The 24618-nt window shown below is 40.6% G+C and overlaps 2 protein-coding genes and 1 long non-coding RNA gene across 3 annotated transcripts; 1 reads left to right on the plus strand and 2 right to left on the minus strand.

The window, feature by feature from the left end:
* The first annotated feature begins 1333 nt into the window (after positions 1–1333).
* Positions 1334–1772, plus strand: LOC144459697 (uncharacterized). The gene is made up of 3 exons (XR_013488520.1): positions 1334–1424; positions 1518–1592; positions 1680–1772. It is a non-coding gene; the product is annotated as an uncharacterized LOC144459697 (long non-coding RNA).
* Positions 1773–7101: 5329 nt separating this feature from the next.
* Positions 7102–10621, minus strand: LOC117245663 (fucolectin-1). The gene is made up of 3 exons (XM_033609149.2): positions 10618–10621; positions 7521–7803; positions 7102–7282 (listed from the first exon to the last, which is right to left on the minus strand). Exons 1-3 carry the CDS (start codon positions 10619–10621, stop codon positions 7102–7104), a joined length of 468 nt encoding a protein of 155 aa, XP_033465040.2.
* Positions 10622–12511: 1890 nt separating this feature from the next.
* On the minus strand, positions 12512–23880 carry LOC117246481 (lymphocyte antigen 75-like). Its single transcript, XM_033610411.2, has 7 exons — positions 23847–23880; positions 18384–18755; positions 15864–16202; positions 15539–15592; positions 13101–13189; positions 12930–13017; positions 12512–12783 (listed from the first exon to the last, which is right to left on the minus strand). The coding sequence occupies exons 2-7, from the start codon at positions 18697–18699 to the stop codon at positions 12758–12760; spliced, it is 912 nt and encodes a 303-aa protein (XP_033466302.2). The 5' UTR covers positions 18700–18755; positions 23847–23880; the 3' UTR covers positions 12512–12757.
* Between the last annotated feature and the right edge of the window lie 738 nt (positions 23881–24618).

Below are 24618 nucleotides of genomic sequence, written 5' to 3' on the forward strand. Positions count from 1 at the left end.
ACCATCCAGCCGGGTAATGGGCACTGTGAGCCATTCAACAGAACTCTCCACAACCTACTCCGCACACTGCCCATAGCGCAGAAACAGGATTGGGCTTCCTGTCTTCCGCAAGTGTTGTTCTGCTACAATACCACTCCTCATCAGGGTACAGGCGAGTCCCCCTTCTTTTTAATGTTTGGCCGGGAACCAAGGCTTCCTGTAGACTTCCTCCTGGGTCGGGTCCAGGATCCGGCACTGGGGGAAGTGCGTGACTGGGTGGCTGAGCACCAGGCCAGACTTAAGGTGGCGTTTGATGGTCCTCGAGAGCGATTGTTGGCTGCTGCTGGTCGCCGGAAAGAGCAACATGATCATCGGGTCCATGAGGCACCATTACAGGTGGGCCAGTTGGTTTATCTTCGGGACCATAGTGCTAGGGGTCGCCACAAGATCCGGGATGTATGGAGTTCAGTGGTCTACAAGATACTGCGAGCTCCTTCCGATGCCGGAGCCGTGTACACCATTGCCCTTGTGGATGATTTGCACAAGGTACGGACTGTGCATCGTGACATGTTGAAAGCTCAAGTTGGATCAGAGTCTTTGGACCATCCTTCTAGGGCTCCATCTCCACTTGTCCCGGCAGCCTCTGGGGATGACAAGGATGGTGATCACCCCAACTTCTTGGGTGATGGTGATTTGTGCCTATTGGTCCCAGACACCTCTTTGCCGCCTACTGTAGCTACGTCAGGTCCATCTGGCTCTGTGGGCCACCTTTCGGTGACCCTGGTGGGAACTCAACCATCGTCAGATATCCCTCTGGAGCTCGTCATTGTCTCCCCAAGCCCCACTAGAGCAACCCAGCTCTAGCCAGGTGGCCTTGCACCGGACTGAATGCCGTACGGCTGGTCAGCATTCTAATGTCCACCATCTCCCCCAGCCGGTGGGCCCCAGAAATGGTGGGGCTGGTGGCCCTTCAAGGCTTGTGTCCAATGCTCAGTCTGCCCTCTTTAGGCCGTGGCGCTAGGTTGCTATAACTTTCCTCTTCTGTCCATCGTCGGGGCAACGATGCAAAAGTCGGGGGTAGATTGTGGCAGATTGAGCTCCAATCAGCCATCAGCGCTGATTGCAGGGTGGTGTCACCCACCTTTATATCTAGGCAAGACAATACTGCTCTGGTTTCTCTTCCTAACCTCCAGAGTCTGGCGTCTGTGCAGTCTGGTGTGGCTGGTGTGCCTCCCGAGGCTTTTTGGTGTGTTAGCCCTGCTGTAAGCATAAGGTAGGCTCTCATTATATTCCTGGTGCCGCACATTTACTGCATGCGTAACTGGTGTTATACCTGCCGGTTTCCTCGCTCTGCAGTGTGGCTGTCTCTCCCTCCCTTGGCGTCTTGAGTGCAGACCGGAGTTACGGTCTCCTGCTTTGAGTTTGTTACGCCACTCGGTGTTGAGGTAGGCTGGCTCGAATTAGTTTTAAGTTGTGGCCTGTCTCTGCCTGGTCTTCACCTGAATAAATTGTCTTTTTCCGTGGTTTCTGGTCAGCAGTTGGTAGAGTGCGCAACGGCCGTGCGTCCTCCCCTCCTCTCCGCTCCACTGTTGGAAACCGCCCTCTGCCCAGTGGTATGTATATTTGAGTTCATATTACTATTGATTTCAGCGTAATTTCAAATGGGTAATGTTCGTTTTTTTATGGTATTTACATTGCAGGCCCTTAAAGGCCAGGCTGTGCGCCACGGTGTAGTGCCTCCTGTTTTTTTATAAGCCATCAGCCTCCACCTCCTGGCGCTTGCTGCTGTTCTGTCACCAGACTTTTCAGAACTTGTCTTTTTTTTGTTATTCTCCTCTCATTGACAAGTGGACTATATTTGGTAGCCACATTCTAGTGGTTTCCTTTATACCCCATGCTGTTTTGTTTATTTGATTTAATTTACAGTAAGCAGGATTATGTTTTCTTTTGATTCTTTATCCCTTTCTCCCATTTTGTTTTAAGGTTTGTTTGTTTTCTGGGGGGTTGGTCAAATTACAAGCTACTCATATGCATGTCTTCCAACTCTTGGGTAATTTATATTAGACTCTTTGTTCATTGATTCAATTAGACGATTGTTATTAGCCTACTTTCTTTTGTAATTTTGGTTATCATTGTTTAGTTTCTGGGGTATATTGTTTGGGTAAATTGGGGTGAGTGAGGGAGGACACCACCACCAAGAGGTCCGCCTGCCACCGGCTTGCACCCCGCTGCTCCTGGCAACAGAGAAACACACAGTTACTTCAAGTCAACAGTCTCATACACACTCCATAAAACACACTCACACACCCCAAGAGTTGGAAGACATGCATATGAGTAGCTTGTAATTTGACCACCCCCCCAGAAAACAAACAAACCTCAAAACAAAACAGGAGAAAGGGATAAAGAATCAAAAGAAGACATAATCCTGCTTACTGTAAATTAAATCAAATAAACAAAACAGCACGGGGTATAAAGGAAACCACTAGAACGTGGCTACCAAATATAGTCCACTTGTCAATGAGAGGAGAATGACAAAAAAAAAGACACCAGGTAATATTGTAAAGGGGAAGTTCTGAAAAGTCTGGTGCAATCAGAACGATTCAGTCATAAATGACTCGGAATAGACACTCTCTGCACTCAACGAAATCCAAAAGTCATTGGAGACGGAACAGCAGCAAGCGCCAGGAGGTGGAGGCTGATGGCTTACAAAAAAACAGGAGGCACTACACCGTGGCGCACAGCCTGGCCTTTAAGGGCCTGCAATGTAAATACCATAAAAAAACCGAACATTACCCATTTGAAATTACGCTGAAATCAATAGTAATATGAACTCAAATATACATACCACCGGGCAGAGGGCGGTTTCCAACAGTAGAGCGGAGAGGAGGGGAGGACGCACGGCCGTTGCACACTCTACCAACTGCTACTCAATCTGCCACACTCACCTTTTTTGCTGATAACTTTAGATCCAGATGTTCAGGAAGTTTTATCGTAAGCCGAATTATTCACTGGGGTCCTCTCCAAAACAAATGGACTGGGTAAAGCACTTTTACATTAAAAACTAACCCTTTTTTCCAACGTTCTTATAGCGAAGGGTCTGCCAACTACATGCAAAAATGCACAAAACAAAATGCAAAAAACGCAAAAAAAAAAAATGGCACTATTTAGAGCCAATGTTTGGTTTGTCCATTCTGGGCTACTGTAGAAACATGGTGGTGTAATCTCCGTAACAATTGTTGTTTTCATTTACATTAAATTTCGGCCAATATAAACCCCTAAATCCTACATGCTGAACCTTTAAATTATGTACCCTAACACTTAAAAGCCTAGTCCCAATGTAACGTCCACTCCCTTTTACTAGCTCGGTGTGGCTACACATTCCGGAAAATAAAGGCCTGTCTCAATTAGAGGCCTGGTCTTGTTGCTAAGCAGTTCGTTTATTTTTTATAGAAGTTCTTTAGATGTATAAATCCAGGTTGTTGCCCCCCTGTAAGTTATTCATATTCCTTTAGTCTGTAAGGGTCCTCAGATCAAAAGAATCAAAAGGGTTTTTCTTACAAAATTAATCCATGTTGTGTGTATTGTTTTAACATGATAAAGTGGTGGTGTGACAGTATGCCAGGTGCCGTAATCCTCTCTGATGCGCTGTCTATCAGAGCTAGATCAAATGAATGATTCATAATTTATATATTATCTGAGAGCCTAATTTTCAAACAAGTAGTCATACGGGTTTAAATAAACAATTTGATTGTATTGCCCCGATCACACAGTTTTGTGTAAAAGGAATTAAAGGCCTGCCCCAAATACAGGCCTGTTGATTTGAGTGATTTAAACAAATAATAGCCTGGGCTACTGATTGAGGTTTTACAGTACTTTAGGAATTTCAAATGCACAAATACAAGCTCTCATTAAATTAAGTTTCAAATTACATCTTTTTTTTCTGTCCTGCAAATACAAATTACAAAATACTCAGAAGTAGCCTAAAATTGAATCAAAAAACATTTGTTAAATACATTTAATGGAAATACTGCCCATCTCTGAGGCTACAAAGCTCTTCACAATCGCTACTACAGCCACATCAGCTGAAAATGATTTTGATAGGACTGACCTGCTTCTGACTGGTTAGTGCAAAACAAAACAAAGCAGCCCCTCGCCCCTTCCCATACTGAAAATATCTAATATGAACACAATGTGTGAAGAATTTGGTGAAAACCAAATGGTAATCCAGTCTGATTATCAGGCAATTTGAATCAATTTCATCACCTGGGATTGTTGTTTCCATTGTTCTCCAGTGAGTTACCAATGCGGATTTCAGCCCCATTTAGATAGTGACCACAGCAATCTGTTCTTCGGATGATTACAACTGTTGAGATGTCATAAGGACCATGCAGGTCCAATCTCCACCAGGGCTCCCACTGTGTCCTAGTGGAAACACAGTTCCCGTGCCAGTAGTTTGTACTAGGGCTGCCATCAATCGCCACGTTCGATGGATGCCAGTTGTCCCAAAATGAAGACTGCGCAGCCACTCCTCCCCGAGCCACGTCAGCTGGAGAGTGAGCGCAGTGACAAAGATCAGTATTTGCAATGCAAAACATGTAAAACATCTACAAAGGAGAGCTCTTAATGAGAAGCTTTAAAATGCTTTAAAATGAAAGAAAATCAATTTTACAACAAAAACACTACATATGGCAGATTGATTATTGACTGTCTGTCTTTAATTGTTCATTAAAACCAAATAATTCAAACAAACAAATTAATAAGATGCCTGTTACCCTACAGTGTGTTGTTCAATCTCGCCTGCATTTACATTTGTTCATCAGCGGTGGAAAGTAAGTAAGCACATCTCTGAGGTACTTTACTTGAGTATTTCCATTTTGCAGTGCCTAATACTTCTACGGTGACCCTTTACAAAAATATCAGTGTAGTTGGGAAACCTTGTCACATCCCAGTGGTTAGCACTGTCGACTATAAAATGAAAGGATGTTTTGCTGCCTCTTCATCTTTACTAGTTAACAGTTAGCAGCTATTGACTGAGAAAGAAATCATTGAATTAACTGTGCCCCTCAAAGGCTACCGCCAGCAGCTACAGGCAACTTTCAAGGTGGAATGTTTTCTTGGATGTTACTCAATGCATGAGTTCATGACGTAAATCAACACACCTTAAATTTTAATGTGACTACTCTGATCATTCCATTCGTTTTTATTGCCTCTCTTGGATGACATTCACCAATCAGCCAAAACATTAAAACCACTGGCGGGTAAAGTGATTAACATTGATCATCTTGCTACAGTGCAATGTTCTGCTGGGAAACCTTGGGTTCTGGCATTCATGTTGATGCTACTTGACATGTTCCACCCACCCGAACATCGTTGCAGACCAAGTAAACCATCTCATGGCAACAGCACTTGTCGATGGCAGTTCCCCCCAGCAGGACAGTGCACCGTGTCACGCCACAGAAACTGCTCAGGAATAGGACAGAGAGCTCAAGGTGTTGACCTGGTCTCCAGATACCCCAGATGCCAATCTGATCGAACATTTGAGGGATGTGCCGGTATCCCAGACGTACCCCCAATCCATGGTGGGTTCTCCTTGGACCGGACCTGGCTCTGATCTGTCAAGGCATGATCGCAGGACCTCTAGGTGGTGTCTTATAGTGTCTGGCAACAGGGTGTTAGTTTCAGATCTTTTGAGTCCTGTTGGTTGTAAGGTGGGCTACCAGCACGTCCCACAGATGTTTGATCAGACTGGGATCTGGGGAATTTGGAGGTCAGGTCAAGGCTTTAAGCTTTTTGTCACATTCCTTAGGCCATTCCTGTGCAGTTTTTGTGTTGTGGCATGGTGCACTGTCCTGCCAGGGGCCACTGCTACTGGGGGGTGCTGTTGCCATGAGGGGGGTACCTGGTCTGCACTGGTGTTTAGGTGGGTGGAGCATCCACATGAATGTCAGAACACAAAGTTTCCCAGCAAAACACTGCATTGTAACCAGATCAAATGATTGTGGAGTCATAAAATCGTGCCATGACTTGGCCAACAGACATGACAGACTACACAATGGTCCACACCAATTATCCCCAGTCGTCTTTTGTGTCGTGTGTGATGTCATCAGGTTATTCTTGTCCTATTTTTATTATTATTACTATTATTTCAGTCACTGTGTCTGTTCATGTGCCAGCTGAAATGTTGTTGTAGTAACGTAAAAAGCATCACCAGATGACAGGAGCTACATTTGAAGCACCGTACGCAAACATGCAAGTCACTGAATCCTCCACAACAAGTTCCTGCAAATGTTTCACAATAAAAGCCTGTTTAGAAAATGAAGGGATTCTCTCAACTGTAGTTATAAGGGGCTTTTAATTTGAAACAGATACAGGAAGTGTTGAGTTTAAAATGACGGTGCAATGTATTAACTTTATCAAGACAAACAGGAGCAGATAAAAAGCAAAAATATAAAAATACAGAGGGATTAATAAATAACGCCCTGTTTATACTGTAGTCTGTTTCAAATGCAGCTGGTAGCCTCTGCAGTTGTGGTGAGTAAAAGCCAGTGTTTTCTAATTTTCTTACTTTATGTCCGTCTCCATTATGAAGAAATAACATTGTTTGCTAGCTTGATGCTAATGACAGCACTCACAAAGTGACACTCACAAAGGTTGACAAAGTGCCTCTGCTGTTTGACGCCATCACTTTTCCCTTTTTACTCTGTGTGGTAACGTCCCTAGAGGAAATATCAAACAGCCTGGGGTGTTGTTGTCGTACAGTTGTCTATGGCAGCAGATTGCCCTGTGTTTCTACTGGTCAAAGTGACGGCTGTGACAGGAGCCGTTGTTAACGACAAAAAGAAATTCAAACATGCTAGACTTTCTGCTGGAGCATCGCGAGGCGTCCCAGACGTGACGTTAGTTGTCGTTTACTATGACACACTACACAAGATGAAACAATAGGTTATCGCGTACGACAGTCATTGTCGTTCACAATCTGAGCCGACACCGTACGACGCTGCGTCGGGCTATAATCGGGCTGATATCGTGTAGTGTGTGCCAGGCATAAAAGACAATTATGTCGGCCTCCAGTTAATGCGTCACATTCTACTACATTATGTTCAGCACATAATTTAATCAACCTTAGCTGCCATCATTCAGTGTTGCATTACCCCCTGTAAGGTGGTTAGTGGCATACACTTTGACCTCACAAAGCTGAAGCCTCCTGTTTACTCCAGGGAGGAACACGTTGATGTAGCGTCCTCTCATCTGGTTGCAGTGGAAGTTCATGATATGGTCACTGGTCAAAGTGTTGACTGCACATCTGAGGGAAGAGACGAGGACAGGAAAACAGACAGATAGTATGGGAGGAAAGACAAACCTATTCCTCCAGAAGATGAAAGCCTTAAAACAGCGTAATACTTCAATGAATGTGAAAAAACAGCTCCTGCCAACTGGATTGGTTAGGGTAATACTGACAAGTACCCAACCTGTGAATCCTGTGGTGAAAACAAAATGGTAATCCAGTCTGATTATCAGGCTGGTTTAACTGATCACATCACCTGGGATTGTTGTTGCTGTTGTTCTCCAGCGAGTTACCAATGCGGATTTCAGCCCCATCTAGCATATCAATGCAGCAATCTGATCTTCCGATCACTACAACTGTCGAGATGTCATATGGTTCCCCAATGTCCACTCTCCACCAGGGGTCGTCCTCAATCAGAGTGGAAACACAGCTCCCACTTAAATACCATGAATCAGGTTTGCCATCAGTCACCAAGCTTGGTAGATACAAGGGGTCCCACAATGAAGACTGAGCAGCCACTCCACCCAGAGCCACGTTAACTGGAGAGTTAACACAGTGACAAAGATTTGATGAGCAAGTACATGTTTGCAGTGGTCTTGAAATGCCTTTTTTTCCCCAGCAAAAAAACTTTTCAAGACCTGTAGATATCCTGAATACAGAAACTGTTCAAGGCCCAGAGAGGTGGAAGTATTTCACAAATAAATAAATTAATGTGGAACAGAAATTTCTTTCCTCAGCCATTAATCGTCTCATGATACATTAGTGAATTAGGATTATCAATCTAATGATGATGATGAATGTAGTGCACGCATGCATCCATAGTTGACCTTTCGCTAAGCCCTGCCTCTTTGTGATGGTCCGACAAGCTGTCAGAGTAAGCATGAAGCACATCTGTAACTAACTGCACTCCCTGAAGAAATATTATCATATTTGTTGGAAAAATGAAACAGTGATCTGCTGATTTTGAACCAGCTGTGTGACATCGCAGTGTGTGCAGGTGAACATTACAGAGTAATCCAATATTCCTCTTAATACCTCTCCCAATTTCTTAATACACATAACGTTATTCATCAACCCTACAACAGTACATACTTATTCCCTAACCTGATATGAAGTGTGAGCTGCACATGTGAGCATTTTTGATAATCGCCTCCGTCCAGTCCTTTCCGTCTTATCGCATTTAACCATAGTCGTCTTTGTTTTTGTTGACGGGCAGTGGCAGCTGATATGTGATCAAATTTAAGTTTGAGCCATGACTCCTTCTATTCTGGCTCCCAATAACACAACAAGACCACATTTTAAGACTCCTATGTAGCCTACAGCCCTGTGGTGGATAGCCCTGTTTTGCCTCCAGCGAATAAAATGACGTCATTGTGACGTCGGCCATAAAGGGGCAATATCTCCAACACTCTGCAACTCTCGCCAAAAGGATCTCGACTAATCAACAATAATACAGGTAAGAGGAAAAATATGTGTTTTTGATTTTGGGGTGAACTCTCCCTTTAACTACATTTATGCATAATATTTTTGTACTTTTACTCAAGTAGGAGTTGTAATGCAGGACTTTTATTTGCAATGTATTTTTACATTGTTGCATTGGTATTTAAATAAAGGATGTGAGCACTTCTTTCACCTCTAATTACTATAATAAATATGTTCTTACCTGCCTGGTGAGTAAGCTTAACACTGAGGAGGATGGACCCTGCAAATAAACACTGAAACTCAACATACATGTTACAGTTTCATAGCCTCCATACCTTGCAACTTAAAACACATTTTATTCCAAAATGTATGAATGTATGAATTTAAGAAAATCATAAAAACAAAATATATTCAAGGTCAACATCAAGGATATAATGTGTAAATTAGCTGTAAGGAATTAAATTTACAACCTTTTATAAAATATACTGAACCCTGCATAGAGCGTTCTCAGTTACTTTGGAAGCAATTTTCAACAATTTAAACAATGACCCAAAAAAATCCACTTATTTAAATGTATAACATAATACTATATGACTTACCCCAAATAAAAAAGAATTTCCAGCTCCACTTCATGGTCTTTAAAAAGTGTTTCATTTACGGTGTAACACAGAGAATGTTGTAAAACTTAAATTATCTTAAATTCAAAATGTGCGTTCACGATGTCCAGACTTTGGTTCACAAAACTGCCGAAGTTGCTGACATCCTGTGTCCCTTATCCACCCTGTGATGTGCATGTAAATTAGCCTATACCCTTCCTGTGATGTCCATTTGAATTGGGCTACACACAAATAAATGCAAACCACATTTAGATCATAACACACATGAGTGTGACTCTGGTGAATCAGAAGATTTGGCATCTCCTGACTGCTGACTGGTGTCCATATCAAGTGTGTGTTTAAAACTGTGACAGAAGCTACTCTTTAAGGAGCTAAATGCATCCTTCAGCCAAGATATTTTAAAAATGAGACTTGATGCTGTCCTGGGAATCTTTGCTGCGAGCACTTGACCAATCAGAAATGTCCCCAGAACTTCATTTGGACACTGGTACCTGCAGTTGAAATGCAATTACCTCCTAAAAATATTTGTTTCTAGAGAAAGTTCCTGCGGTTGAAAAGGGCCTTTTGATGCAGACACAAGAGCCTCTTCAAAATAAAATGGTAGTATTGGCTGCAGGGGGCTGCAGCTTGTCTTGCATTGTCTAGTCTGTTGAAAAGTCATTGGATAACGTGGAAAAATTCATCTGCTCTGCTACAAAACAGAGCATAACAGAGTGAAGCCAAAATGGATCTTCTCCAGAGTAGGTCCAAAAGCTGCCCTCAAGCGGAAAGCGGTGATGTCTCGCTGAACGTAGCCAAGCCCCAACGACCCCCCAAACAAGCGTGTGTGATTGAGACTCTCCTCCCTCTGTCTGCAGGAGACCAGAGAGAAATGTGTTTTTAAAAGTCTCTGTGTGTTCAGCTCTCAGTACTTTTGTAGCCTCTAACTGAATCTCTGTGGTTTGGAGTTTAGTTTCTCTCCTGCGTCCTGTTTTTACTTTAGTTATCTGCTTTATTTTACTGTTACATGTTCGCTGTCCGTCGTATTAGTTATGAATTAGTTGTATGAGGTTGCTGCTGATGAAAACTCAACACTTCCTTATTTTGCTGCTTCACAATAAAAGTTTATACATAACAAAATAACAGGGGACTTTTATTTTTTAAACTCTATAGGGATTAAAATATGTTTATTACAGAATTAGCGAAATTTTATTAGCGTCTTTTCTTCAATTAAGACAAGTCTTATAATACTGCATGGAGGAAGAGTAAAAGCAGAAACAGCCACATATTTTACTTTCCTAGCTGTGTCTTTAAATTAATACAACTAGTCCATACCCATTGGTAGCTTTGTCACCTTCTACCTATGCCAATCCTCAATGCCTGTGTGCAGTTTCACATAGTTTGACCACGTCAGTGAGTAGAAAAATGTGGGACAGACAGAATGACTGACTGACAGAATGACACACTGACAGTTTCCGTGATTATGTACAGCATACCATACCATGACTTAGTCATACCAAAAATTAGAAAACAACAACATTGGTCCACAGGGGGCGCCACAGCGATCAGTCGCATTTTAGCCATTTTTAAGCATTTTTCTGTTGTTATAGCGCCACCCAGTTGCCAATTAGAGTTAAATTTCTCCAGTCACCTTGAGGCGTCCTGTTCTACATATCTACCAAGTTTAGTAAAAATAGATATGGCAGTTAGGCCTAGATAAGACATTAGCTCTCTAGCGCCCCCATTTTGTTTGATGGGGTCAATAATGGAGGGGTCCCCTCAGATTATGTGTGGTCATATGCCTACAAAGTTGCGTGGTGATCGGTGAAACCCTTGAGATGTTATACACCTTTATGTGATGAGCCACGCCCTCCACAATATTCATTGCCTTATAGAAGCTCAGTTTTAGTAAGTTTTCCAACTTTTGCCAAGAGGGAACTTTAGATATTGGTCCCTAGATTATGTTCACCCAGTTTCATGCAGATCGGTCAAACTTCCTAGGAAGAGATCGATTTGAAGTGTTTTTCAAAAAATTCAAAATGGCGGAAAATCTATATAACCGTAAGTTATGGGTTCTTGAGGCTTTTTGTTCCTCATGAGGAGAGGCGTCTCTGTGCAAAGTTTCATGTCTCTACGACATACGGGGCATGAGATATGCCCATTCAAAGTTTGCAATTTCAATGGGTTGCTATAGCGCCCCTCTTTGGCCAATTGATGTAATATTGCTTCATTCTCATCCTCCCATGGCCCTCTACCAGTGTGCCAAATCTCACATGGATTGACCAAGGCAGTGAGGAGAAAAACGTGGAACAGACACACAGACACACCCACAGACAGAGTTTTCGTCATTATATAGTAAGATAATGATCCTTTGAAAGTTAGGCTACAGTGACAGAGGTAGTAGAAGTTGTCAGACTTCTCCTCTATGTGTAGTATGTCTGTATAAAGATCATTCGGTAACACTTTACTTGAAGGTATCTACATAAGGGTGACATGACACTGTCATGAACATGTCATAAACGTTTATGACTGCTGTCATTAAGTGTCATTCGGTTTTTGTCATGACAAGTTGACATTAACCAGGATGACATTACCAGAAGATGTCTTTGTATCAATCATTATGTCAACTTGTCATAAACACAAAAAGAGGTGCATTTCTTTTTAATGTCAACTTGTCATGACAAAGACAACTTCTGGTAATGTCACTTTGATTAATGTCAAGTTGTCATAATCAAGACAACCCAAACAATGTCAACTTGTCATTACAGAAACCGAATGACACTTAATGACAGCAGTTATAAACGTTTATGACATGTACATAATGTTCATGACAGGTTCATGACAGTGTCATGTCATAGTTATGACAGTGTCATGTCACTCTTATGTAGATACCTTCAAGTAAAGTGTTACTGATCATTCAAACTGACAGATCCTTAACTTAACTTTAAGGCTGAGCAGGTAGGATTTTCTCAGCTGGATGTCCTTGACACTGACTTTGCTGCTTGGGGGCTACTATTTGGTTCATTCATTTGATTAAGCAAATTTGCACGCGTATGTCAAAATAATTTTACGCAAATTAATGGGTGAGCACTTTGACACGTGCAAACCAACACACACTGGCTCACTGACCACTCATTTTAATTGAAAAAATATATATTTCTCAGTGTTTTATATTCATTATTTTTATTTCTTTATTGATTACAACACAATTTACTGCAGAATTCTGTTCCTATATAAATTTCTTTTCAGAGATTTTCTCAAGACTTTATGACAAAAAAACTAAACTAATATGTACTGCTGTCAGGATACTGCTTCAGACACACGTTCCATTTCAGGGAATTTTTTGAGGTAGATACTTCAAACAAATCAACAAAAGCAAAACAACAATTGCAGATCGTTTAGAAATTATCCTCCAAATGTTGTGCTCAAGTCTTCCCACTAGTTTGATTTGAGGGTTAAAAGTGTCAGTGAGGTTTTACTTTATATCCTCTCCACAAACATCTGTTGGTAAAAGACACAGCAGGTGAATCAGGACCTTTTCAAACTGAGAAAACAATCCTAAAATGTATCTGCATCTAATCAGCTGTAAATGCCAGCGTGCCTGTACTGGTAATTTATTAGGTCAGTTTATTTTTCAGAGTCATTACCTGCCTCCGTTGGTTGTGGCTCTGACTTTATAGTCCTCCAGTGCAACTTGATATCAGTGAAGCCCTGAAAGTTCAGAGCTGCCTCAAACTGAAAAAAAAAAACAGACATGGTGCTATGAGTGGATCAATACAGTTATCTCAAAGCAACCCAAACACAGCTGCTTACTGTACCTGCTGCAAGACTTTCTGTCTGATGGTTGGATCTGTGAGGTCAGAGTCAGTCAGTAACTTCATCTTCACTGTGGTCCTTCTCTGCCCAGCTGGGGAAAAAAGTGACATCATTTTATTAACCATTATTAACAGTTAATGAAACATTTATTGATGCTTAAAGGGTAACTTTGGTGTTTGTCAACCTATTTCTTGTGTTTCTGTGTCGAAGTGACTGATGGGAACAACGGTTTTTGAAAATAGTCCAGTATTGAGCGAGAGCGCTGCAGCCAGCAGCAGCAAAAAAGGCTGCAATTAAATCCCTGGGGGCAATCGAGCACTGGCAATTTACATCCATTTAAAGTGCTTGTTTTTGCCACTGACAGGCTCAGATCATTATTCTTAGTGTCTGACAAGATTATAGAAAGGATCCCTACAGAGATAAGCTATGTCTCAATTCAGGGGCTGCAGCTTTCGATGGCTGCATTTGAAGACCGATTGCATCACATGGGCGGGACCAAGGCCGTCCCATTTCGAAGGCTCCTTTAAATGCGGCTGAGAAATGCAGCCTTCTTTCCCAGAATTTGGAGGACGCAGCAGATGAATCCTTTGTGGCCCAGCCTATCCCAAGATGCATGGCGCGTCTGTGATGATTATATGTTAAGTTAACAGTTGTTAACTAGCTAATGGTTAAAGGCGCCGTATGTAAGAATGTGGCCAAAGCGGTTACTGCACTCAAATTCAAAATACTGCTGCGAGTCGTGTCCGCCCGACACTGGCTTCTCTGCTGCTAACGCTGCTGCTGGGATACAGCGGAGGAGGAGGGCCGCTAATGCTATGTACCGGGACACTGCTAATGCTGCTTGCCGTGCTGCTAACATTTGTTTCTCACAAAAATCAGTCAGGTCGATGACCCACCTTCCCATGGGCTACAATGTATGATCGAAAATGAGTAACAGTTGAAAGTATTCAAAATGTCCATCCCCATCTAGCTATGATGCTAGTTAGCCAACTTTGGCTAAAGCTTACCTGTCGAGAAGAGTAGCCACTTTGACATCCGATTTCAAATTCTTCTCCGCTTTCAACTGTCTCCACCGTTCAAAAGCATCACCTGTATAGACCCTCAATTTGCCTCAAGTTTTGTCTTGGTGTTTTTTGGGAATCATAACGAGGTCGTTTGGGTTTAGTCGCACCGTCAGCCATTGTAGCTCAGTCGTCACTACTGGCAACCTGGACACTGAGACTCTACTGACTGCGTGACTGGTAGACGGCGGTGGGTGACGCAATAGGCTAAAACACAAATTCAAAACATAAACATGATTTGCAGACTGTAAAAAAAATTTTTAAATGCGAATATTCTGGCTGTACTATTGTTGTCGGTGAGATCAGTATGTTATATGAACATTATTCCTTAGTCTCTGTGACATATTAGGAGGATTTTATGACTATTTGCTTTAGATTTTTTACATTTAGCTCCTTTAACTGTTGTTACCATTACTATAAGCTAAAAGCACACAGCTTAACCAATCTTAATTTAATAAGTTCACCTGAAAATGGTCCTCCATCAAACGGCAGTGTCTCCAGCGGTGAATCATCTCCTCAAGTATTAAATAAAAATATAGTATATATAATAATAACAATCTCTGGTACATGATTTAGGGCTAACTAAATTACTAGCTTACTCCTTCTTTCGTCAAGTGCAGCTGGTTGCTAGGTAACAGGAACACCAACAGGTCGGGGTGAGAACAACTGGTGATGCAACCAGGAAATCCTAAGCAGACCAGACTATCCCATTTCGGAGACCGTTCAGTTTGGCTGATGCGGTCTTCCAAGGACGTGACCGACGTCGACCGCAAAGGCCGTGCCCTTTGAAGGCTGCAACCCCTGAATTGAGACACAGCTACAGACGTTCTTGTTAAAGAATAAGATTGTGTTTTGTTTAACCAGAAACAGTCTGGAAACCACTGAGGCCAAGCCCACCAGACTCCATTTAAATAAACAGTAATTTTATCATCATAAAACACATTTAATTCAAAGTTGACACTAAGCAAAATAAAACTCGCAAAAACTATCTTTGTTCGTCTCTCCACTGTTCCAACAATCACCAGCTGGTTTGGTTGAAATAAACCCTTAATTCACCCAGTTAGATGTGAAAATATGCTGACTCTATACACGCTAAAATTACTGTTTTTTTAAATGGAGTCTGGTGGGTTTGGCGATAGCTATTTCGGGGCTGTTCCTCGTTAAACAAAAAGGATCTTTAAAAAAAAAAAAAAGGATCTACCTCTGTAGGGATCCTTACACTTAGAATAACAACCGGAGCCTGTCAGTGGCAAATACAGATACTTTAAGAGGATGTAAATTGACCAAAATGTAATAAATAAAACTACATTTTGCTGATAACACTGGTTTTTTTTTAACTTAAGGCAAGCTGAGGTTTCATTTGGGATTATGTTATATACCTGGGTTGATGGCGGTGGGTTCAGGCAGTGGAGTCATAGTCACTACGGTTATATCTGTCAGAGAGAGAAAAGTTTACAAAGAAAGTGAAAGAAAGAGATGGAGAGAGATGAATTTTCCAGCTTCCCAAATAAGAGACTTTGCTGCTTTTCTTTGAATTAGCATTTCACTGTAAACTAAAAATCTTTTTGTTGAACCAAACAAGACATTTAAGGATGTCACCACAGACTCTAGAAAATTGTGATAGGTATTTTTTTAGATTATTTTCGTACATCTCATAAACTAAATATAAAAGATAAATAACATATATGTAGTGTTTGGGCCTACTTTGGCAGAGAAAGTTGAATTTGGTGTCACAGTTCCAGTCGTCCCATCTCCCGCTTTGCATGGCAACACACGCTTGGGAGCTGTTCTCATTATCGGGCTGAAGGTCCCACCACTGTCTGAACAGGGAGCGGCTGCCATCCGACCACTTCCAGGCGTCTCTGTGCAGGCCGATCCAGGCCTCCTGCACAGTTTGGTTGCCCTGCAGTCTGCTCAGCACCTCCTGGTTCTCAATCTGACTCCTCACACTGACCAGATCTGTGTGGTACTGCCTGCAGTAGCTCTGAGCCTCGAACCAACTCTGCTCCTCGGTCACCAGCACATACTGATCGTCTGTATCGTCTACAGGAGAATATTAAAAATCATGATTTTAAGATAGATGCAAAATCTGTACTCATTTAATACATGTCAGCTGAGAGTGTGCCGTTGGTGTTGGTCAATTATACTCATGTTTTAAAAATCTCTTGACACAAATTTAACAAACATATTCGGAAAGTATTTTTGCAGCTGTCACAAGCACAGAGTAACAATACTCAATACTTAATGTGAAAAAATCCACAGGAAGTGTCAAGTTTCATTGGCAGTAAAAATAATCAGCAAATGAAAATGCTATAGCTACTAATAGGGCAATATCAGAGCAGCATGTTGGTGAGTGCAGTAATATGACTCTACAACTACTGTTGTTGTTGTTGTTGTTGTTGTTGTACCACTTTCACATTAATATCAAAATAAAATCCATTATTAACACCAACACAATTGATTAAGATAATTATATAGGCGCTACACACTGATTATGCTTGATTTAACTTAGTAACAAACTGATACAAACATGTAGTGATGGCCAAATGAGGCCTCATGAACTACTGTCTTTATTTTCTGAAGCCACCAGATGGCGCTGTCTGTTCAACAAATGTTTGAAAGCACACTTCATTGCCAGTCCTTCGGCCTTTATCTTTAAACTAACACCGCCATCTGGTGGGGTCAGAAAATAAAGAAAGTGGTTCATGAGGCTTCATTTGGCCATCACTACAAATACGTAACACAGCCCAGTCGCTAGAATAAATTGTTGCCATTGTACATTTCTACAAACTACGGATATGCTACCTTTGTGTATTTCATACATATCATATCCACATTTCTAAAGTGGCGTCATTCAGATTACAGACACATGAGCTGAGTTTCTCATCAGGAGCAGGGATAGTGGATGGCATCATACTGAGGTGAGACGGCTGCCAAACTGCAGATCACTGTTCAAGACCAACAAACAATAAAAGCAATTCATTTTAAAGAGACGTACGGACATTTTCAGCCATGTTTGTGGTGCAAAACTGGGTATTTTTAACAGATGTTGGGACATTTCTAGCTGTGTTTGCTCCGACAAATCCAGATAATCTTAACAAAACATCAGGACATTTCCAGCCCAACACATTCTCACTCCGACCTCGTCACATATCGGCATTTGGTCATGGACTTTCCACGTCCACAACCGACATGCAAGGTACCCTGGGTGTGTTGGTTGTTGACGTTCTGGGACACCGTGTTAAGTTCTGCCTATTACATGCATTGTCTTCTTTCAAAATACACTTCAGTTTTCACAGGAAATTTAACGCTCGCATACAGTCTCTTTCAAAATAAATGCACTACGACGGTACAACACCACAAATTGATGTTATTTTTCCTCCAACAATTTATGCGTATGGTTGGGTTTAGGAAAAAACAACAGGGTTTGGCTTTATAATCTTACAGGATGCAAACACCGCTATCCCAGTTGAAAGTCAGTGGTTGTTGGACCCATCCACCATCCATCCTGCCCGCCCTACTCGGACTTTCGCCACCCTAACTTTCCTTCTTGTCCTACCGCGTTTCCCTGACGCTGCTGAGTGATTAAACCATAACAGCGACTGGCCACTGGCTACTTGGCTACTCAGTGTCTGATGGCACAAGTCACTGCCCAAGCGCTAGATATTGACTACTTTGGAGAGAGACCCAGTTGTCCAGCCATGTTCGTGACAACCAAATCGGGTATTTTTAATGAGACGTCAAGACATTTCCAGCTTGCTATGGCAACAAAACCAGATATTTTCTACAAGAAAACATTAAGCAGAAACATGTTCTCCTAACCCTAACCGAGTAGTTTTTGTGCCAAAATCTAACCACATGTTAGCCGCCTGTGGTGTCACAACATAAAATTGAAAACCTAACTGTGAAGTTTCAACATATCAGTTATATATGAAACATACAAACTTGACATATCCGGTCTTTTTAAGAAACATACATCCCCAACATTTACTCTAGCAACTGGGTTGTTAGACTGTAGAGAGAAAGTCAGCAGTTTACTGTAGTAGTAGTCATTTTTTTCTACTCAATATTAACAACTACTAATATGTTTAACATCACAATTCACAATTCTAAATAGAGCTTGTTCCCTGACAGACAAGCGCTGTAATTTGTCCCTGCCACTAGAGGTCACTGTCAGACAAACATGAACATTGCCTCACATTAACACTGTCAGCAACGTCCCACCTCTGAAACAGATGAGAGGCATCTTGACTTGCACACAGTCGTTGTCCCTCCAGAAGCCGTCTTCCATCATGGAGACGCAGCGCTCAACTGCTCCTGCGTTGTCTGGCTGACCTTCCTGCCACTGCCTGTAGTCCTGCCCCTCTTCTGTGTAGAAATGTTCGTTCAACAGAGACCATCTCCAGCTGTTGACGTCATCGTACAGACCGATCCAGAAGGACATGTTATAGTTCATGTCGTTGATCCTGCTGATGTCCTCTTCATTAGATACAGTGGCCAGGTCAGTGTGCACCACTCTGCAGTAGCTCTGGGCTTTCATCCAGCTCAGCTTCAAGTCAGTGAAAAGGATGTACTCCTGGATGTAGTATGTGTAGCCTGTATGGGCAGTAATGACGTAACAACTGAATACAACTGAAAATTTTGTTCCCTTGGTTTCAATCATCCGTCAAATCTTAAAAGTTTGCTAGTTTTAGCACCTTAAAGGGATAGTTTGAACTTTTTGAAATGGGATTGTACAGGAGTTCAAAAACTTCCAGCGCACACTAGAATATGAGGATTGACACAAAGTTTATTCAAAAATGTTTAACAACAAAAGGAGCGAACAACGCGTTTCGCTTGTTGCGTCATCAGATTCGCTCTTGATTGTCATCAGGTGTGTGCTTAAATAGCCAGGGCAAGTAACAACCAGACAATCAATCAATCAATGAGAAACAAATACAAAGTACATAACCTAGCTGTAATATTAAAGGGAGAGTGCATACAATATAAATAGAAATAGATATCAAAACAGTGATACAAGAAAATACTTTACAATTGCACAGTTCATCATCTGACAAGATTCAACTCTAATTTTGAAGTAGAGTGTGAACCATATAAATAGTATAGATCAAAAAAGAGAAAAAAAAAATTGTTTATACATACTTGTAATGATGAGATATAAAAATGCAAAATACATAATCTGGCTGTACCAACTCATATAAACAGAGTAGAGCTAGCTAGAGTAGATATTGTAGATTGTGGAATAACCTTTGTAACTTCTGGAGTATCTCCTCTTTTGTTTATATCTCTTATATTGGCCCACTTGTTTTTGATATGTATTTCTAAAAAATTTTTTGACTATTTGACTATTTATACTGTACTCACTCTCCCCTGTTTATATGAGTTGGTACAGCCAGATTATGTATTTTGCATTTTTATATCTCATCATTACAAGTATGTATAAACAATTTTTTTTCTCTCTCTTTTTTGATCTATACTATTTATATGGTTCACACTCTACTTCAAAATTAGAGTTGAATCTTGTCGGATGATGAACTGTGCAATTGTAAAGTATTTTCTTGTATCACTGTTTTGATATCTATTTCTATTTATATTGTATGCACTCTCCCTTTAATATTACAGCTAGGTTATGTACTTTGTATTTGTTTCTCATTGATTGATTGATTGTCTGGTTGTTACTTGCCCTGACTATTTAAGCACACACCTGATGACAATCAAGAGCGAATCTGATGACGCAACAAGCGAAACGCGTTGTTCGCTCCTTTTGTTGTTAAACATTTTTGAATAAACTTTGTGTCAATCCTGATATTCTAGTGTGTGCTGGAAGTTTTTGAACTCTTGACTGTGATTTATCCTGCACCAGCTGGCACCTAGAAGAAGTACTGCGCTGCTGTGCACAGGGATTTACTATTTTTTTGTGGGATTGTACAGGGTTCTTATCCATTGACAGTATTTTACATACAGCGGATGTCACTCGGTACGTCTACAGTTTGGAGGAGCAGACTGGAGACACAGAAACTAAGCAATGTACCGTTGTGGATGGGTCAGCAACAAAACACATTTTAGCCACATAAAAAAACAAAAAACAAAACAATATTTAGATTTTATTCACTGCTTTAATGTCAGACATTGATTTCCGACTGGAAAATGAAACCATCACTCTCTTTAAAGCCAGACTCCATTTACAAAACCAGTGATTTAACATTGCTGAGCACAGGAGGTGCTGCTCCACTTCTGCCTCCATCATGAGTGTGTTTGTCTTAATGTGTTATTACTTTGGCATTTTAAAAGGTTAGTTCAGATTCACCAAAGTCACACAATAACACAAACTAACTAACTGATAGAAGCAGCAGTCAGCCAGCAGCTCCTGTGTTAGCAAGCTAAAATTACTGTTTTTGTCAGTGGAGTCTGGTGGCTGTGATGTTAGCATAGTGATGGCCAAATGAGGCCTCATGAACCACTGTCTTTATTTTCTGAAGCCACCAGATGGCGCTGTGTGTTCAACAAAGGTTTGAAAGCACACTTCATTGCCAGTCCTTCAGCCTTTATCTTTAAACCAAGAGCGCCATCTGGTGGGGTCAGAAAATAAAGAAAGTGGTTCATGAGGCTTCATTTGGCCATCTCTACGTTAGCACAGATGAGGAACTGGAGACGTTAACGGCTTCCCCGTCATGACACGCTGTCTGACGGAGAGGTAAAGTGTTCAAAATACTCTCAATATAGCATCCGCTTTAACTGATGTTGAATTTTTTAGGTGGGACTTTTTTTAAATGGCTAAAATACATTTTGCTGCGGCCCCCATCCACAGCAGTACATTGCCTAACTTTTGGGGTCAAACTATAGTTTGCTTCTCCAAACTGGGAGTGTACTGACTGACATCTACTGTTTGTAATACGTTGACAGTGGATAAGTACCTTATACAACCCCACTTCAAAAAATTAGAACTAATTCTTTAACTACAAATCAAGCATTTTTACTTCAGTGCATAGTGTATACAGACATAATTATATTCAGGTTGCCATTGTTTTCTATTTCTATTATCTATGTACAAGGGTGTATTTTTAATTTATTTATTAATTTATGGTTTGGGCTGAAAAATGTTTTTGCAAACTATGTTTTTTTTGGGTCAATAAAAAGAAATCTTAATTTTAATATACAGTTAATGTTGTTCCAGAAAGACAATAAAACTAAGTGTCCTTAAAAAATAAGATAATAAAGCACATTTTGCTTAAAAAAAAAAAAAAAGATTCAAACATAAAATCAAATATTTATCAGAGAATATCAGGTATCTATAAAGGTAACAAAAAAATATTTTAACCCTTTCATGCATGAATTATGACTACCTCAATCAAGATTCTTTTTTCTTAAGTGTTTTATTTCTCTTTAGACATGAAAAAAATTTAATTTTCTGTAAAATTACAAAAAATATTGTTAAACTATTGTTTAAGCACAACACAGCTGCAGTAACAGTATTAATTGTAGTTAAAAATATAGCCAGTGCTGGGTGATGTCCAGTTTGTGGACAGATGATTATCTGTAATTTCCTCCCAACATATAATCAATACTTGGAAATTCTAACTGTTTTACTTCTTAGATGTTACTTGATGTTACTAAATTTAATTTACCTGCCAGGGTTTCCTGTTAAAGAAGGATTCACAAGACAGTCCAGAGCTGCACAACATGTCTTGCACTCCGTCGGCCATCTTTGTTTTACAGCTCTGTGTTGCACTTACCACCTGGCCAGTGGGTGGCAGTGTAACACATGACACACTAGGGTCTGCTGTAGTGGCTTAACCCTTTAATGTCCTCATGAAGAAAAAATCAGTGGATTTTGTTTTCATTTCTTATTTCCATGGAGCAACAATAACAAAAATCTATTTTTTTAACAAACCCAATATATATACCACTATTATTTGTACATATTGATTCTATATATTCATCTTAGAGGATTTTAAAAATAAAATCTCAGAAATAGTGAAGAAATCACATATATTTAATTATTTATTTTCATCAAATATATATACTGGAATAACGCTGAATTTATGATATTAACAAAAGGGAATATTCTTCCTTTTTTATTTTATAGAAATTATGAATTTATTATCTTAGCTTCACTACCCTTACCATAAAGGGCCAAACCAATTGCTCAGTAGGGCATGTTTTTAAAAAATGATTTGACCATTGTTAGTTACCAAAATCTGCTCAGTAAGACCTCTAAAACTAGAATATGTTGAAAAATATGTCTACCTTGGAGAATCCCACCACACAGAGCCCTCACGTCTGGAGTGACTTTTTTGTTACTAACTTCCTGAAGAAGGCGAACTGAGAAGACTTAAGGCCTTTGCACACTGAATTTGTTTTTTCGGATGCATTTTTTAATCTGTCATCCCAAAAAATTATTACACACAGAAACCTTGCACACTGATTCCGATGCGTGTTATTGTCGTATTCGTTGTGAAAATTTGAAATATGTGACACAATGAAAGACACATTCCCTCTTTTGCCTCTCTGGAGTTACCTATCTGGCTGTCACCACTCCCTCCCTGTTTTTCATTTGGCACCGCAGCTGCATGAAGGGGCGGAGCTGTCCTCCCTCTCTGTCCTCAACTCTAGTGATGGCCAAATGAAGCCTCATGAACCACTTTCTTTATTTTCTGACCCCACCAGATGGCGCTCTTGGTTTAAAGATAAAGGCTGAAGGACTGGCAATGAAGTGTGCTTTCAAACCTTTGTTGAACAGACAGCGCCATCTGGTGGCTTCAGAAAATAAGGACAGTGGTTCATGAGGCCTCATTTGGTCATCACTGTCCTCAGCATCCTCCTCCTCTTCATCATCATCCACCTGAATATTACCGTCTGACCTGCTGAACGTGAGCTATCTGAGTTATAAAATGATTCTGTGCGACCTGTTCTGCTGTCTTGTCGCAGCTGTGTCCCGTTGCCACATTGTCTTCGCAGATTCTTGGTCCAATGCATCTAAAGGCTTCCCTCAGTATGTCGAAATTGCAATGACTGATTAAAGTTTCGGACTCAGCGTGCAAACGTGATTAACACAATGGGAAGTTGTATTTATTTTTAGATGTTCGACAATTTCAGACAAAAAAAAAACAGACTCAATGTGCAAAGGCCTTTACGCTTCAAAGACACAGCAACATCTAGTGGATTCTTTAAGAATAACATGCCTAAACCGAATGGTAGAGATAGCTCAGTCAGGTTGAGTTCAATGTGACACAATTTTTATTAAGCTATACAGACTAAAATAAGCTCTACCAAACAGTTAAGTGGGACAGTAAAGATTTAAATGCAACTATAGCATCAAAACCAATGCCTATACAAAAAAATAGCTGTAAACTGTGGTGACCACCATGTGTGAAATGGTACAAATCAGAGGTTTGGATAACATTACTAGTTTTTATTATATATTAGCACATTTATTTTTTTTTCTTACTTCATTGTGTCTCTTCTTGAACAAAATGTACACCCTTACAATTCTGTGCGGCCCAGAAGTGAGAATAACCAAGTGATGGAAATTTGAACAATTCTAATTAATGAAGAGGTTTGGTCATTTCTTCAGTGTTCCCTGGTTTGAGATCCTCAGATGTGATGATTTTCAGCTTTGTTTTATGCTATTGTGAAGTGAATATCTTATAAAAACTACTTCACAGATATGCAAACATATTTTCTTACCTGTCTGGTGTGTGACCCCCACAATGATAAAAACTGTCCCTGTGAATTAGAAGTAAAAATCTACAGTCAGAATACAAAAACATGGACAAGAATACAAATGTGTGGATGTTTTGAACAAATAATTTAAATGTTGCACATATTTTTCATTGAAGTTGATGAAAGAAGAGTACAAACCAAAGAAGAGCAGTTTCATCCAGCCTCTCTCCATGATCTGCAGCAACGAGAGGTATACAAACTGATGAAGGTATTTCTGTAAATATGGTCCTACCTGCTCTCGTTGTGTCTTCACTTGGAATAATATTTACTCACACACCTCCTTCCCTGTCGCTGAGTTTGGATACCAAATGGTCCGTGACCACGAGTAAGTGGTTGTGTGTTTTTGTTAGTGCATTTGCATCTTAGCGAAAACCTCTGTTGAGTTTTAGACGATCACAGACGGGATGTTTGTAGACTTGACAGCTGGTGTGTGTGCACTTGTATCTTTGTGAGGACCACTGTGAGGTTTTCACCTTGAGAGTGAGGATGTTTCGGCCGGTCCCCACTGCTTCAAAGGATTAAGTTTTAGAATAGGTTAGAATATATTCAAGTTAAGTTTGGGATTAGGCATTTAGACGTAATTTAAATGCAACACTTGTGTTTGTAAGCACTTCTCCTTTTTGTGGATAATGGACTTGCGCTCGTAGAGCACTTTTCTGCTGTTCCAACTACTCAAAGCACTCTAATACTACATATTACATTCACCCAGCGGCACGGTGGTGCAGTGGTTAGCATT

The sequence above is a fragment of the Epinephelus lanceolatus genome, chromosome 22 (genome assembly GCF_041903045.1).
Source record: "Epinephelus lanceolatus isolate andai-2023 chromosome 22, ASM4190304v1, whole genome shotgun sequence".
NCBI classification, from domain to species: domain Eukaryota; kingdom Metazoa; phylum Chordata; class Actinopteri; order Perciformes; family Serranidae; genus Epinephelus; species Epinephelus lanceolatus.